General features: G+C 41.6%; 1 protein-coding gene across 3 annotated transcripts in view; it reads left to right on the plus strand.

Moving 5' to 3' along the window:
* The window catches only part of PCYT1B (phosphate cytidylyltransferase 1B, choline), a 62,470-nt gene that overhangs the window by 11,933 nt on the left and 33,122 nt on the right, over window positions 1–17,415 (plus strand). The window contains exon 1 of one of the 3 annotated variants that reach the window (XM_019495133.2): window positions 5,495–5,793. The exons of 1 other annotated variant lie outside the window; for it this stretch is intronic. In XM_019495133.2, the coding sequence (XP_019350678.1) occupies window positions 5,677–5,793 (117 nt within the window). In that variant the 5' untranslated portion in view covers window positions 5,495–5,676. Of the gene's footprint in view, window positions 1–5,494; window positions 5,794–17,415 lie in introns of those variants that run through there. One more of the 3 variants, XM_019495136.2, reaches the window with a different exon arrangement.

Here is a 17,415-nt window from a genome sequence, read left to right on the forward strand (position 1 = left end):
CAAGAAGCACACACACAAGTGATGTTACTGGGACAAGCCCCACAGGAAGTAAGAGGGGTTTTAAAGCCCCCCTGTCAGGTTTCTATAGGTTCTCCTTGGTCACCTGACTCCTTGTCAATGTCCTCATGGGAAGGACCAGGCTGGGCCAGGGGTAGTGTTTGACCAGCTGCCTAGTGGTGCTGAGTCTCTGCCTACTGGCTCAGCTGCTCCAGTTTTGATGTCACAGGTGCCCTGTGGTTTTAATATCATGTGCATGATTAACACATTAATAGTGCCATAAATGTGACATCTGCTAGGGACTTCAGGTAATCACTTAAGTCTCAAATCAGAAAAGTAATGATTTTGAGTGTCATATCACTTCTTCCCACTGCTGGTAGCTGTTGGGAAGTCCCAGCGCATATATATCAATATCCCTGTTTCTTTATTATGACTTCAGAAAAGGATACAGTTTTTGCCTTGCCCCTCTGATATTCAGTACATTTTAAATAAGATCTTTTTTTTTCTCTATAAAGCATACTGTGGAATCCACATAAGCACTCTTAACTAGATGTAAGATGCTCTACCACTACAATTCTTTTAAAGCCTGTGGTAAATCTTATTTCCTGTACTTTCAGGGAGAACTTAAAAAATTGAATTCTCCTGCGTTAAAAAGGCACAAATAGAGGACTTCAGCCTAGGGAGCTTTCTAAAGATTTCCTTTAGTGCTGCTTAGGAGAATTTGGTCATCTGAGCCAAATGTGTGTTAATCAACTAGCTTAACTAGCTTAAGTATAAATATTGCCAGGATGGCAAGTCATAGTCCTGCTTTAACATTATTATAAAAAGAGCAAACCTCATCATTGGGTGCATCTACACATGATGCTACATTGTCATAGCAAAGCACTATGGGGACATAGCATCAGCAGGCACAAACTGTGATGCTGCAGCTACATCGCTGTAGCAACGCACTCCCTCACTATAGAGTGTTGATAGGGTGATGTAGCAGCTAAAAATAACCATGCGCCACTGGCATGGTGCAGTACGGGTTGTTACTGTGACATCATGTTGTACTTTCAAAAGGAAGTACTAAATGACAGTACAATAACAACGGCACCATAGGGACATGTGTAGCTGTGCCCACTGACTACTTAGGAAAAGCATGTAACAAACAGTCTTCAAATACAAAAAAGGCTGCTAATAAAGAAGATGGTAATCTAACCCCTGACCTTTGCCGCCAGAAGTCCCTCCCCTTGCCCCTGGAAGTATACCTTTCAACAAGGGGTTTTGCCATCTTGAAACCAGAAAAATACCAAATTATATTCTAAAAAGCAACCATCTACAACATTCATCAATTTGATTTTAAAAAATATTTTTGTCCTGGTTTACATGTCTTTGTGTAGTGTATATAGAGGTGATCGTATATAATAACTTAAAATGAAGTCTTGCACTTGTATATTGTGGGGAAGTATAGGTTTGTGGGGGGCTGTGGGTGTGTGGGTATGTGGACTGTGGGTGAGGGTGTGGGTGTGCCTGTAGGGATGGATAGGTGTGGGGGGTCTGGGTGTGGGGTGAGAGAGTATGTGGGTGTGCATGGATATGTGGGGTGTGGGTGGATATGGGGTTTGTGGGAGGCTGTGTGTGGGGGGGAGGGTGGCTGGGGTGTATGAAGGGGTGTCGGTGTTGGGGGTCTGTGTATGGCAGTGCAAGGAGGGGTGTGAGTGCTGGTGTATAGTAGGGTGTGCATGTGGGACTCACCCTATGAACACACACACACACGCCTGGTACCGACACGGGCCCTGTGTTTCCCAGTCGAGTGTTGCAGCCGGGAGCCACGTGGTACCGGAGCAGTGTGGGGGCAAGAAGGCAGGGAAATGGCTGGGGATTTCCCTGCCTTCCTGCCCCCATACTGCTCCAGCACCACATGGCAGGGCTGCACTGAGGGCAGGGCTGGGCCATTTCATTCCTGCTGAGACTCCCCCTGGGTCCTACTGCCTCTGGTTCCTGTCATCTTTGGCAGGTAGCCAGGAGCAGATAAATATTTTCTAAATTTTTTAGGGGTCCCATGGGCCGGATAAAATGGCCTGGTGGGCCGCATCTGGCCCATGGGCTGTATTTTGTCCACCCCTGCTCTAGTGACTATAGATAAGTCTCTATATTCTACTGTAAAAAGCAGCCTGATGGGATTATAAATGCATATCTTGTGATTTGGGTGTAAATAATCAAAAGAGCGAGCTCTCTACCTGCCTTTTGTCCCTTTTATTAGTAGGCAGCCTCCCTGGCTCACCCAGGACACCTGGAATCCAGATAACAAAGGGTGTGTCTACACAAGACACTTTAAGAATGTGCAGTAAGAATGTGCGTCTACATGTGCACATGCTTCCTGCACAGTAAACCTTGCTAATTGCAAGTAAATTTGCTACCTGCAAATGCAAATAGCAAATTTACTTTTGATTAGTAGCGTACAAGTGCAGTAGCCCTCGTGTAGACACCTGACTGAGAGCAAATCTGCTCCTGGTCAGCCATCAACCAGGGGGTAGGAGATTGCTCCCTGCCCCTGGGAGCTGTCTGCTGCCAAAGTTGTCTTTGCCACCAGAGCCCAGGCAGGGACTACTTGTTGTGACTCTACCCAAGTCCAACTTCACTCAGCCCAAGTTCCTGATATAAGACATATACTGTATTTTCTCATATCATACCCTACTTGCAAATAATCTTGTTTTGGGACGATTTTTCTAGAGTTTTGGCTGCATAGAGCAGGGACAGAGCCTAGTCTTCAGCTCACTCACCCTCCCTTTCCTATTCAGGGAAAAGCTACAGTTTTAACCCTTTCACTGAATTATCAACATCTCTTGGCTGTTCAGCCAAAAACTGAAAGCTGAAACTGTAGCTGCTCTTGAAGACCAGACTTCATGGGCAGACCTAGGATTTTGAAAAGAGCCAAAAAAAAAATCTGCAGGGCTGTGAAATAGGAGAACAGAGACTGGTAGTAGCTAACAGAGAGAAAAAATGCTGAACAAAGGATAGCTTGATTAGCAGAACACCAAAACCATTAAAAAGAAGAGAGGGTCACTAACACTTATGCAATAAAAAGCAATTAGCAGGAATTGGGAAGATTATAGTGAGCCATGATGTCAGTTGACTCCATCAGCACCCCCTGAAATGTCACTGATGCTGCAGAGCAGTTGTTTTAAATTTTGGGTGGAGTACTAATCAAAGTGGAGTGCAACCATACCACTGCATCCCCCCTGGATCTGCCCCTGCTGGCTTCTGTTCCTCCCTCTGTGCAACTCCTGAAGCTAAATGAAGGAAAAGTAGTAGTGGCCATTTTATAGCATCTCCATACTCTATTCTGGGCAGAAAAATGAGCTTCCCTACTTAAAACACATCACAATTTTGGAAGGCTGATTCTTATGGGAAAGGTATGCATGGTATATGAGTAAATGTGGTACCTTATGTATATATTGGATATGGATGTCTCTTCTAGTACAACATCCTTTAACTTTTTTCCTAAGGAAATGAATAACAAATTAAGGCCGTGGTGCTATATTAATCATGCTTTTAATTATTTCCCTTGAGTACATCTTCCATTACGTGGAGGACAGCAGGGAGAGAGAATAACGGATAGGAAACTTAATTACAAATAAAACAGATTCTACTATAGAATTTAGTTACATAAACCAGAAAAATCATTTTCCTTTGATTCTTTTTCTGTTCACTTTCCCATCTACTCCTCTTTATTCACACCTATGTATTACTTTTGTACTTCATCTTTCCATTTCCTCTTTTCTTGGTCTACTTCCTTTGCCATGTCTGGCTGAACATTTTAAAATAAAGCTCCTTATTGACAAAGAACGATCATAAGCCTTGGTTCTTATTCAACACTGCTGCTTCTAACTTCTGTTTTCTTTTATAAAGCTTGATTTGGGCAATTTAAAAAATCATTTGTTTTTATTTGGAATTTGAAAGTACTCAGGATCCATTCAAACATTAGTAAAAATGGAGCTGAATCAATGGAAGAATTGCCCAAGACCCAAAGCCATTAAAGTCAATGGAAGTACAATGGTAAGAACTAAGCTTGATGTTAGCAGGAACAAACCCTGGAAACCAGTCCATTTCTGTCCTGGTTTTTCCTTACTTGATGCCTCAAACATTTCTTCAGAAAAAGCTGTTGCTTCAGCACTAAAATGCAGGGGAAAGCACAGGTCAAGAAAAAATTAAAGAAAAGAAGATGACTGCATGAATAAGTTCCGCAAGAGAAGGTTGAGAGGCGACCTTGTGGCTGCCTATAAGGTCATCACAGGGGCACAGAAGGGAATTGGTGAGGTTTTATTCACCAAGGGGCCCCCGGGGGTTACAAGAAATAATGGCCACAAGCTAGCAGAGAGCAGATTTAGACTAGACATTAGGAAGAACTTCTTCACAGTTAGAGTGGCCAAGGTCTGGAATGGGCTCCCAAGGGAGGTGGTGCTCTCCCCTACCCTGAGGGTCTTCAAGAGGAGGTTAGATATGCATCTAGCTGGGGTCGTCTAGACCCAGCACTCTTTCCTGCTTATGCAGGGGGTCGGACTTGATGATCTATTGAGGTCCCTTCCGACCCTAGAATCTATGAATCTATGATTTATAAACAGCATCAGTATCTCAGTAGTACACATTCACTTCACAGAAGGCAGAACAGGTCATTACACTTTTTAACAGAACTATCAAGCTGGTAAATTGCCTTTGAATTTCAGTTTAGAAGCAGTAACATGTTGCAACCTTATAGCACAATTCATTCAAACACCACCAAATACTTCTGAAAGCTGACTGATATCATTATCCCATTTTGCAGTGGAAACTAAAACAGCAATAGGTCAGATGATTTTCCAGGGTCATACAGGTAGCTAATGGTAGTGTCAGAAATAGAGCGTCAGATGTCTGACTCCTAACCCACATTCTATCTATGGACAGCTGGCGTTCAAGCTTCACCAAATGAGCCTGTAGTTGTGTCCTAGCCAAGACTTTGGGGAACTATTTTAGCACTGGTATGTCTACAGTTTACCTTTGCACCTGTAAGGCAAGTAATAAATATGCTTTTTTTTTCCTTTTCTTTTTCTCTCTCTTTTTTTTTTTTTTTTGCACATACAACTTAATTTTCAGATATGAAAATGTGGGCCTCAGTGAGCATCTGCAAGTTTTTATGTACTGGAGTGCAGTACTCCTACTTACTAGTTACAGTACTACCACTGTAGTTCATTTTTCCTTTAATCAAAAGACATTTAGGGGATGTAATTTTAATAAGCATCTTGGGAAGACAATTTGTCAGATGTATAGGATGAAGGTGTGTTTATTCACAGTAAAAATCCTACACTGCTAAATAAGAAAAGCCATCATTTCTAGCACTGTGTGTATCCTCTGGTCCGTCAGTACAGCACATAACTCGGATGGAGTGGTACTATGATGACAGTAACCAACCAGAAGACATCATGCAAATGAGAATACTGTATCCTGTTCCCGTACCAGCTGCTCTGTTGCCGGATGGTTGTTATAGTGATAAACTGAGGCCTTGCCTCTTTGCTTCGCCTTCAAAGAAAAACCTTTAATTCCTCTAGGGAAGGGAGAGTGAGAGAAGGGGGTGGGAGTGGAAATTATATGACAAAGAAAAACATCTGCCTGAGAAGAGAATAACAGAGAGGGCATTGCAGAAGGAAACATTCACTGGTCATGCCAGTGCTCACAACCGATGCTGAGTCAGAAACAGGTATCCCAAAATCCCTTTCTAATGAGCTTCTGTCAGAAACCATGGAGGAGATAGAACACACATGCCCTCAGCCTCGGTTGGTAAGTAAAAAGACAAAGGATGCATTATTTGCCATCCAAGAGCTCTTTGCATTATTAGGATGTAAAAGAATCTATGTTTAAAAAAACTGAATGTATAAAATAAGAATTCAGCTACAGCGTAGTCTATCTCAGCTGTTTGTGCTTTATGTCTGCACTGTGAGAACTTGAATTACAAAGCACTATTGTACTGATTGTGAAAAAAAACACAGTTGGGGTACAGTGCATTTGTGAGTGAAAACGAAGTTAGTGCTTTGTTATGGCAGGTCTTGTTCTATAACAAAAAATGTTAGTCAATGTAGAAATGGCATTTTTCTTCTGCATTTTTTGGTTCAGATTCATAGCAATGCTGGTTATTTTGTCCTTTCCTGTTCTTTGTCTTTATGCTGACTTTGGGAAATAAAATGACTGTTAAGCAGAATTTCCACATCCCTAATTAAGATAGCAGTAAATACAGAATGCATCTGAAAAATGATATGACAAAATTACCCACATTTTAAAAGGTTCTCACCAGACTGCTGGTGTACACTTCCATGATTCCACTCCAGGTAATGCAGGCATGTGACTCAGGAAAGCTGCGTTAAAAAAGGAGCTGCATGTCTTTAATAATTAATGTATGGGAACAGTGCATTCAAAGAAACTGCTGTACATACAGTTAGAGCATCCCTTTATGTATGCTGTCTGGAAGGAGAACTGCTTCCAAATCATTGCTATTCAGAGCTCTGCAAGCTTGTTCTGTATCTGCCAGGATTCAGCTTTTTACTGAATAAGACAAAGGTGTCCTTGCAGTTTTTCTAAGTCATAAAGAACTTGGAAGCCTTCTGACCAAACTCAGGGCATTAATGATGGCCAAGACCAATCCTAGCTTCCCTGCCCTCCCCTCCCTGAAGTTGAGTCTAAGGGTATTGCATAGAGAATGGAGAAATGGAGTGTTTTTTTGGTGAAAGGATGAAGGGGGCTGGTAAAAAAAACCAAAATAAAACAAAAAAACCCTCAAGTTGAAGGTGGTTGTTTGGAAGAGTAACAAAGAGGTTCTCTAGGCAGTGCAGGCCACTTTTTAGTTGCACAAAGATTGGCTTCTTTCTGGTTGCAGCACTATAACAGTTAACATCCTAGTGCTGCATTTTTTAAAATTCTTTTCATCATTCTAAGTTTGGGGATGTTTTTATTCTTGTTCTTTCAGACTTGCTTTATTATTCCTACCAATAGTAATCACTCTTCTTCTCCTTACAGTACATATCACTGCAAGACACTAATAATAATGACACATATGAAAGCAAGATCTAAAAAGTGCAGATATGTCACCAATGTGTGAGATTGCATGACTTATGCAATAGTTTAGCACTAGAAATGAGACCATTTAACACCAAAATTTCATCACTGCCTTAATTAAAACATTTTTTAATCCAACTTCAGTAATTACATTCAATGCCATATTTCAGACATTCTCCTGTTATGACAAGTAGCAGCAACAGTTGCTGGGGTTGACCTAAATTAACATTTTTTCTATTACCTCCTTTTTATAATTAACTAACAACTTTTAAATACCTGTTAATTTTTAAATGGAAAGGAGATTTTTAGTGGGTTTTAAATGGAGAAGTTAGTAAATATTTTGGTATTGCAATGCACTCATAGATTCTACTTAAGGCTTTTCTTGTTGAAAACCTTTCATACACAAAATAGAAAACCTTTTGAAAATATTATCTCTCTGCTCTCTCTCTCTCTCTCTCTCTCACACACACACACACACACACACACACACACACACACACACAAAGTCAATTTGCTGCCAATAGTTACAGTGTCACTAATTCCAGAAGAATCCCTATGGAAATGGAAGTAGCAGCCAGACTATCTGAATAAAGTAGGAATTCATAATGATCTGTTTTTGATATCCATGGATACCAATAAATTTATATTGAACAACAGACACACTTTAATAAAAATATATGGAAGCTTGTACCTCTGAGATGAAAGTCTGTGGGACTGCATATCTGCCTCATCTCCCACCTTTCAGAAAGAGATGTGCCAATGTTAGAAAAAAGAGGAGAGGTAAGACTATTTAAAAGTAATTCAGTATACTCCACCTAATTATGCACTAGTGAATGGTACTGATTGCTGCTTTACCAGGACTTTTTTTATATGAGTCTGTCTTGCATGGGAAGAATTAGGAACCAATACTCAAAAGAGTGAAATGGTGCTTGATGAGTATTAAAAAGCCATTCATTTCTAAGCACTATTCCTCCTATACAAAAATTGATAAACACTAAAATAATTAGCAAAGAAGAAAGGCAATATATGTGGGCTGAAGACAGGGTAGATTTTCCCTTTATAGACTAAACAAATCAGAGATGTATAGCATAAACTCTTCTGAGCCTGACCTCACTTCATCATCATATGTTGTGAAAGGACATGCAGAGGCACTCAATTGGTGAATCAGCATACAGTGGGTTGCAAACAATGTAACTATGTCATTGCATCAGTAGAGGATCTGGTTTATTTTGTATTCAGTTCAGTTTGTTTCATTTAGAATTTGGTTTTGAGAGTTTTGGGGCTCTTTTAGGTTTTTTTAATTATTTTAAATAGCATCTTTTCTCAGCTCCTTATCCATCTCCAGGGGTTATATTGGGTCATTAACTGAGATAGCTGCTTCATTAGAATAAAAGGTACAGGGTCATCCTAATTCAATCAATTTTGCCATGGTTCAATTATCCTGTACTATCATTTGTTACCATGTGATAATGTAATGCTGGTTGGCTATTTCTGGATTATTTAGAGATGATTTTAAATGTTACTGGATGGTCCTTAGGATGCTATGGGATTAAACCAATACTGCAGGCACCCTGAGCTTGTTATGTGAGAGTGTTCTTCAAAGCTAATGTTTAAATCTAAAATAATAAAAAATAAAACAAACACAACTCAAAATGGACCAACTACCAGGAAGTTATTAAACAGTGCCCTTAAATGATAATGAAGCATTGCATAGGTAAATAAATGCTGGTATTTTTCCAAAGGAAATTTGGGCTCTTAAATGGATATTCTGCATAGTAAGTATTCACTGTGGGGTTGGCTATTTACTTTTTTTAAAGGAGTTGCTTATGTAAAGCCCCAAAACAACAAATATTTTAAATTAATACCTGTTACAATATTTCTTTTTCAGTCAGTTCCTCTAACTTTATGTCATGGAGGCTGCTATCTTAACAGGAAGTAGCACAATAAGACTAAAGGAAATCTCTGTCCTATGAAGAAAGCAGGGGACATAGAAATCAGTTTCCAGGTAAGTTTCAATGTGTATTGAAACCTGAGTTTTTCTAAATGTAGCACTGTTTTCATATAAATTGCATTATTTCCTACTGTAGACACTGTCTGGGGTTTCTGAATTAAAACAAACAAAAACTAAGACTAGACCAGAGACTCCAATGATAATTCTTGTTGAGTAGATTCTCCCAAGTCCATTCTTCACTCAAACTTTGTATACTTTATTAATTCTATTCCCATGTATTTGCCAATCAATATCTCTGACAATATCACATTATATAGTAACCTTAGGCTCAGAACACTGCAGTACAACAGTCCAGTACATCATTGTCTCAAGCCTCTTGTACATTGAGGATTTTAGCTACCAATCTATGCAAGTGTTTCTAACCAGTCTAAGCCCCTAGTGCAAACAGAGTCTGGTTATGGATGCTCCTATTGTTTGAAATGAGGATAAGCTGAGTAAGTATGAAAGACTGCCTTACACTGATGCACCTGAGATACAGCTACACAGATGTCTAAAAGAGCCCAATGAGGCAAGCCCTTCATTTACCTGGAGGGCAGAGGCACATGAAAAAGGCATACAGAAGGTTGCTGGGGGTTCATTTGGAGGATGCAGCAATATGAAACTGCATGTTTATCTTTGACCCAAACCTTGCAATGAATTCCAGTGTTTCTTGTGAGACCACAGCATATGTCTTTTCTGTACTTTGAAATCATTCTAGTACACTGAGGGAATTACCACAATTTAACAAAGACTGCTCTACACACCTGTTCCAGAGTATGAATGGGAACAATTCCAGACAGTGTCTGCTACAAAACAGAAGCAATGGCAATTTATAGGTATGGGGCTACAACTAAAAACAGCAACAAAAACGAATACACATTGAAACTGACCTAAAAAGTAAACGTCAAAAATTGCTGCTTGATTTCACTTTTTAACGTATATTTCTCTAACGTATATGTTGAGTGTTGCCTTTAAAGCGCTTAATCTAAGCCTGTTGCTTTCTTCCTAAATAAAGCTCTAGGGGTTAACATTTTCAAAAGCTTGCTGGGGATTTGTGAGCCAAAGTCCCATTTTCAGTGCTTGAGTTAAGCATTTAATCAATGTCCTACCGGGACACTGCAACACAGTTCCTCATGCTCTTGTCATCCAGTAGACTCCTAGGCTCAGATGATCTGTACAGTATAGTGTACTGCATAGAAAGAGTTGAACACCCCAGGAAAAGATCTGCACAAAAAACCCGCTGAACGGAGAGCCACCGAAATTAGGTGTGAGTAAAATGCAGAATAAAAGGGTTGGTCATGGATGCCACTGCCAAGTACTGGCCAGGTCAGTCAGTCACCTCTAGCCCAGGTAGTATTTCCCTCTGCTTAGCACCCTCAGCCACTAGAGCAGGGGTTGTCAACCTGTGGCACATGTACTACAGGTGGCATAGACAACCTCTGTGTGTGGCATGTGGTACATCAGGAAGGGAACACACAGCATAGTGGCAGATAGGGCAGGAAGTGGAAAGCAAAGCAGCAGATGGGGCAGGGAGCACAAGGAAAAAAGAAGAATGTAGAGCAGAAGACTGGGCAGAGGAAGAGGATCATAGTGGTACTCAAGGCTAATTTCCGGCACTCCTGTCAAAAATGTTGGTCCCACTGCACTAGAGGATTGTAGCCTCACCTCCTGGTGTTAGATGCAAAAGTCCAGTATTCCCATCTTGAAAAAGACTGACAGACACCCAAAATAGCCAGTGACATAGTGGTTACAGCACTTACTTGATACATGGAAACCAGGTTTCTTTTCCTGCTCTGCCAGTTCTAAGTCTCCCACATCCTGAGTGACTGTATTCTGGAGTGGGTCTCACACATTCTTTGTGATTGAGCTGTTCCATTTTTATATGAATAAATGTATATTACTTGGGACAGAGTGAAAAAGAAAAACTAAAAGCCCAGTATTTAGAGCATTTTCATCTGTGCAGTTTGGGAACCAAAATTTTAAAAGGCTGCCAAACCCAGCTTCCATTTCTGTGTGTATAACTTTATCTGACACATGTTTACACATTTTTGTAATTTTTTTCTACAGTAAGTCATCACTGAAAAGCTAGATTGTAATTTGCCTGTCACTTCATTGAAGCACACAACACCCTTGCTCCTGTCCCTAAATGCTACAATATGTATTTGACAAAATTCAGTAGTTCTACATATTTGACTGCAAGAACCACAAATCAAATATGAGAGCAGGGGGTGTATAATATACCCTGCACAATTTATTGTAATTTTACATACACAGGTGTCATGCTATTTGGAGCTAGCTGTGTCAAGTAGCACATTGCTGCTTTCAATAACTGTGAATCTACATGACATTCGAAAAGAAGATGACTAGTTACAGTGGCCTTTCAAGTCAGTAAAAACAAGGTTCTTGCTATATAATAAACATACAAATAAGAGGAAACCCATGGCAAGGAGATATATGTACTAATCACATTTGGTGGAAGCACAGCTATAGAATGGACCCCAGAAGGTAGATCATATACAAGCATTTGCCCAACAAAGCTATATGCCACTAGATACCCATATACCTTCCTTTTCACATCATTTGTTTTTCATTTTCCACACAAAGACTGAAGACACAGGGTCAAAATGGTTTCATGAAAGCCACAGGGCTGTTATCTGTTACAGCACATCTTCGATATAAAAAAAAATATGGGGGAGGTGGGGTAGTGATTCCATGCTCGCAACAGGGATTTGAAAGAAAAACATATCTGTACAAAAAATACCTTTAGTATGATCAGAAAAAGAATATTTTTGCTTCCACATATCTCTATTTCAAATCTTCCTGAACAAACAGGTCATGGTTCATGCAGAAGATATCTGAGGTGGGATATCAGATAGGCATAAACTGCAACAGATGCAGATGTGCAGAACATATGACATCTAATTCTTCCCTAATGTAAACTGTTACAACTCAGGTGGCTTTGGTAGATGTGCCCCTCCTCAGCCAAGGCTGAATTTGATCCTCTTGCTGTATGGTTATACATTATGCACGTATGTTAGTGTACAAGCAAAAAAAGAAGCAAACTTTTGTAATCAAGAACTTCAGGTTGACATTATCTGCAAGATACTTTATCCTATATCCCACGAAGGCACAGAGTGCCCTTAGAGGACTGGGGAATTTGGCCTCATATTTCACCATCGCAAAGCATTGCATACTTCTTCTGAATCCTGAGATATCTGACTGACTGGTTAAGCTCCAGTCAAAAGTACTGAGTTGGTTTAACTGATGAAACAATGTCTTGCTTTCAGATTGTTCTTTTATGGCAGTGGTTCTCAACCTTTCTTTGCTCTAACCACCTCTCAGAAAATGCCTGCTCTTAGCTTTCACTCACTTTTTGACTACAATAAATAACAGAGCAATTCTGTGGCAAAAAACTCAGAAAGACCACAAAAGGTCAGAATGTTTTTGACCCTATAGATTTTTATATGAAATCTCTGGGTTTATCTTGTGAATCATATGTAGGTGTTTGCACATCTAACGTATGTAGGTGTTTGCACATCTAACAGTGCTAATATTGCATGGCACATGGATGCAGAACATTTGTAGTAATCAACAGGCCAAATTCCTCCTTGTGGAGCTGTTCTGTTTTCTCTGGCTTAATGAGCTTATTCAAAGTAATTGCGGAAATTGCAGCAGACTCATTGCAATCTGAGATAAACCCTCCTAGAAAATTTGCCTGGCAAGAGGAGTGAAGCTGGATGTCTAGCTCCATTTGTTAAGAAGAAGGAGCACGGGCTTTATTTCTGGCAAGAGTTCTCCGGGGATATTTCTTCCTGCCTGCAGAAGTTCCTATTTCTTGTTTCAGCAGAGAATCAGAGGAAGTGAACTGACATACTTCATATACTTCCCCTTTTGTTTATTTATTTAAATGTAGTTAGTCCCAGTATTTTTATGGCCTATTGCCTCCAGTTCACCTCCATTTGCTTCTGTCCTTGCTCATGGCAAATCAACTAGGGTTCAATGAAACCAAGCACAAAAAAATAAAGTGGAAGACTAACGAGATAGCACTAGCAAACCAGATTATATACTGCCACTGTTCCACTACATGCTTCAGACATCAAAACTGCACCAAGAATAGAACTTAGAATCATAGGGCATTTATATGTGCTCCGGGGGGGGGTGTGGGGGGCGTGGGAGGTGCTTTAATTAGAGCGGCTCTGAGAGCTGCTGTAATTAAAGCGCCAGGAGCATCTCATGTATCAGCGCCCCCACACTGGAAACTAGTGGTGGGGGGTGCTTTACCTAAAGTTTGTTGAACGAACTTTAGATAAAGTACCCCCACTGCCATTTTTAAAAGCAGGAAGGTTGACACATGAGACGTTGGAGGTTGCTGAAGCATGGTAATTATCATGCTCCAGCACGCTCAATTAATTGGGCCCATAGAATCATAGAATTATAGAAAATTAGAGTTGGAAGGGACCTGAAGAGGACATCTAGTCCAACCCTCTGCTCAAAGCAGGACTGTCCCCAACTATATCATCCCAGCCAAGTCTTTGTCTAGCCAAGTCTTAAAAAAGTCCAAGGTGGAATCTCAATCCTATTCTAAGTAGAAAATCAAGGAGACCTCTACATACCTACATGACTTCTGAAAATGTGATTTAGTGACTTAGGCTTTGTAGTTCTGAGTAGTGCAGCACCTAACACCTTAAAAAGTATTTGTTCATGGAGTTAGAAAAACACCCTTGCCCAGTCACAAAACATGAACACCTAGTGAATATTCAAAGATAAATATGATAGGAATAATCGTCAAACAAACAATCAGAAATACACTTTCAGAATGTGTTCATGTTCATAATATGATTATATGTGAAAATGTAATACATTTAAGAAAGTGTCAGTGAATTAATCAAACAGAAGGAAGGGCTACATAAATTATTTGCTGTTTCTCTCAGCCCAAATTATTCAGGGGTCACATACTGAATGTAATTGGAAATTGAAGCCACTTCTGCAGGAATATATGGTAAAGAAATAGGAAGAAATACAAATACATAGGAAAAAACCTTCTATGTATACCTTCTCTCTGCTCTTACAGGCCTCAATGCCCTATAACCACCTTAACTACAGTCTTCCATCTTCTTCTGTCTTGTACAGTCTCCTTACACCTTTCATCTTTGCCTGTCTCTTCCAGATCAGTTTTTATATTCTCTTTCTATCATTGCCTTGCTTTCCTCTGAGGTCTGATACCCTCCACTTCAGATTCCAAAATCTGCGTCCCACTGGCCCTTGCAACATGCCCTGCCCATTTCACTTTCTATGCTCTTGTCTTGCTCGGGACATCAGGTCTTTTGTAAAGGTTCACAGGCTCTTGATTAAGTCTTGTCTTTCATACTCTGTTTTTTGTCCTGCCCAAAATATTTTCCTTAGTAATTTTGTTTACAAACACTTTCAGCCATTTGCCTTTGTCAACATCCAGGATACATACTCATGTAAAAAGACAGGTTGAACAGTTTTACACTGAATTTCAATTTTAAGGTTTCTTGAGATTTTTCTTAATGCCATTGATTCTGCTTTTAAAAATATAAAGAGACAGCTAAAAACAACATTTTATCTTCTCCTTTTATGCATAAGCGATGTAGCCATATCTGACTTTGTTTCATAAGGGGTGCATCTATATGAGATGTTTACTGTGGAGTTGCCTAATTAGCTCCAAAGTAAACATCTCAGTGTCTGCACGTGCAGTGCTATTAGGACAGAATTAACTAATTAACTATGCAATAGGTTAGTACTTGTAAATACAAGTTCTGTCTTGTAGGAGAGTTTTTTACTCCACAGCAACACACGTATAGATGCTAATGGAGCTGGCTGGGACACAAGGGATCTGCAATGCGGGGGCTGCCTGCTGGCTAACTCTACATTGAAGCACTCTTGTGCCCCAGCCAGCCCCACCGCAGCACATTGGCCAGGTCAGAGCAGGCCTTGGCTGGGAAACCAACACCTTGGGCCCCCTGCCAGCTAGGACTTCTCCACCCCAACTCAATGTGCTGTGGTTCTGGGCACATGTTTAAATGTGGTGCCCAGATGCAATAAACTCCAGCGCATATTGCACCAGAGTTTATTGCTGTGTATTAATAGCATGTGTAGACATGCCCAAGATGTATTTGCTTGGTTCAGCTGAGTGAGCACCGTTCATGCCAGAGTTATTGCCTCTGGGCACAGCATTTACATGTGTGCCTAGCACTGCAGCACATTGAACCAGGGTGGTGCAAGGAGCCCAAGGGGGTCAGCCTGCTAGCTCAGAACTTCTCCACCCCAGCTCAACATGCTGCAGAGGGGTGGCTGGGGCATGAGGGTGCTACAGTGCAAGGTTAGCTAGCAGGCAGCCCCCAGTCTGTAGTACCTTCATGCCCCAGCCAGCCTCAGTCACTGTCTACACATGTGTTACAGTGCACTAAATAATTCTGCCATAGGACAGTACTATCCAATGGCAGAGTTAATTAGTTTACTCTGGCTAATTAATATTTGTCTCTCCCTGGCTGCCTGTCAAAGATGACAAGGCACCAGGGGCAGTAGGATCCAAGGGGAGCCAGTGGCAGGACCCAGAAGCCACAGCAGCAAGACCCACCTGGCCCCGCCCCACCCCTAGCCCCCCACCCCCAACTGGAAGTCTAGCAGAGGCTTCTGGCTTGGGACCCTGGGTTTGTTCCCCTCCTGCCTCCACCAGAGAGGGAAATTCAGATAAGAATGGGGTAAAGGCAGAGGAGGACCGTGGGCGAGGACCAGGGGAGGACCAAAGGTAAAGGGTTAGGGGCCGGGAGCTCTGGTCCCAAAATGGTGACCGGGGGTGGGACACCTGTCAAGGGGTGGGGCTACCCTTGTGGCCCTCAACAGCTTACCAAAACTCAGTAAGTGACCCTTCACCTGAAATTACTGCCCACCCCTGAGCTAATTAGTCAACTCCACAGCAAAGCACATTTGTAGAAGCCCCCAGTTTTTCCTAAACTAGATCCAATTTCACATTCATAGCTACTGACACATAATCATCGTTGTATTATGTTGGTTTCTAAACACACTACATCATATATATATGATGTGTACACACCCATACACGCACACACAGTTACACACACATATACCTATAATGTATGTTCCTCTTTGACAGGATATTCTTGATTTTCATCTATTGTTCCTAGTTGCTAGAGTTCACGTAATAAGAAAAGCATTGCCAACATCTTTTCCTAAGCCATTTGTTGTAAAGTAGGCATTACTGATTGTGCGGGCCGGGCCCCGATCCCGCCGCCAAGTGCGAGTCGGGGGGGGCGATCCGCGGCCCGTCTTTTGCGCACGCGGGCTGTGGCCAGCAGCCCGGGCATGCGGGGTCGGAGAAAACCAGTGGCGAGCTAGAATTAGTCACAAACACGTAGTGGTTGATTGAAAAGGTTGTTTACTTACACCCAAAGATGGTAGTGGTGTAGGCTGGACAGGTTTCCAGGTGCAGCTCCGCTTAAATCCTCGCTAGAGGACTACGACAAATTCGGTTGCTCCCACGGAGTTGTTTAGGCTCCGCGGGTTCGGTTCAGTTCCCTGGTCCCCCGGAGTTGTTTAGGCTCCATGGGTTCGAAAATTGGGTTTACAGGAAAGGGATACATCTTGGATTGCGATCGGCGACGGGGAGAGGCTAGAAGCGAAAGCTCCGCGGGTTCGGTTATTAAGCTTGAGAGAGGCGCGTTGGGTCCGCAAGGGTCCACAGCGCTTGGAGATCTTCACACAGCACGAAGTCTCCTCCTCCTGGCAAGTTCTATCTCTCTCCAGTTTTCTCTCTCTCTCCCTCTCCCTCTCCGACTTGGGCGGAAACTACCCAAGCCTTTTGTACAGCTAGCAAGCCAATAGCTAGCCGCCACATGTGCCTACATTTGGAACTGGCCAATAATGTGGCGTGAATCCAAATACAAATGACGGGAACTCCTTTGCAATGTGCATTACCAGTATGCAAAAGAAATGCACCCTGCAAAGAAGCTGTAATTTGGCAGGAAATCCCCGTTGCACCAGAGTTCTCTCCCGCAGCAGAGAACTCTATCGTGCAAAGAAAGCTACAATTGGCGGGAAAATAATTTAGCAGTGCCGAAGCGCACACAAACAAAAAAACCCACAACTTTGGGTTGTGACACTGATGAGCAGGGATCCTAATTTTCTGTGGGGAAAAAAGCAAAAGACCCCTGTTTGGACAACACAAAAATCTGTATTTTTCTATGACCTATGGAAAGTGTGGTGGTGTACCACACCAAGTGGCACCATTTCTACTCTCTTTCTTTTTTCCTGCGGTTTTTGCCTCTGAGCCAATCAGCACTGTTCCCCACCCTTCTTCTCCTAACCCTACTGCTGATTGG

Source organism: Alligator mississippiensis, chromosome 1 (assembly GCF_030867095.1).
Source record: "Alligator mississippiensis isolate rAllMis1 chromosome 1, rAllMis1, whole genome shotgun sequence".
NCBI classification, from domain to species: Eukaryota; Metazoa; Chordata; order Crocodylia; family Alligatoridae; genus Alligator; species Alligator mississippiensis.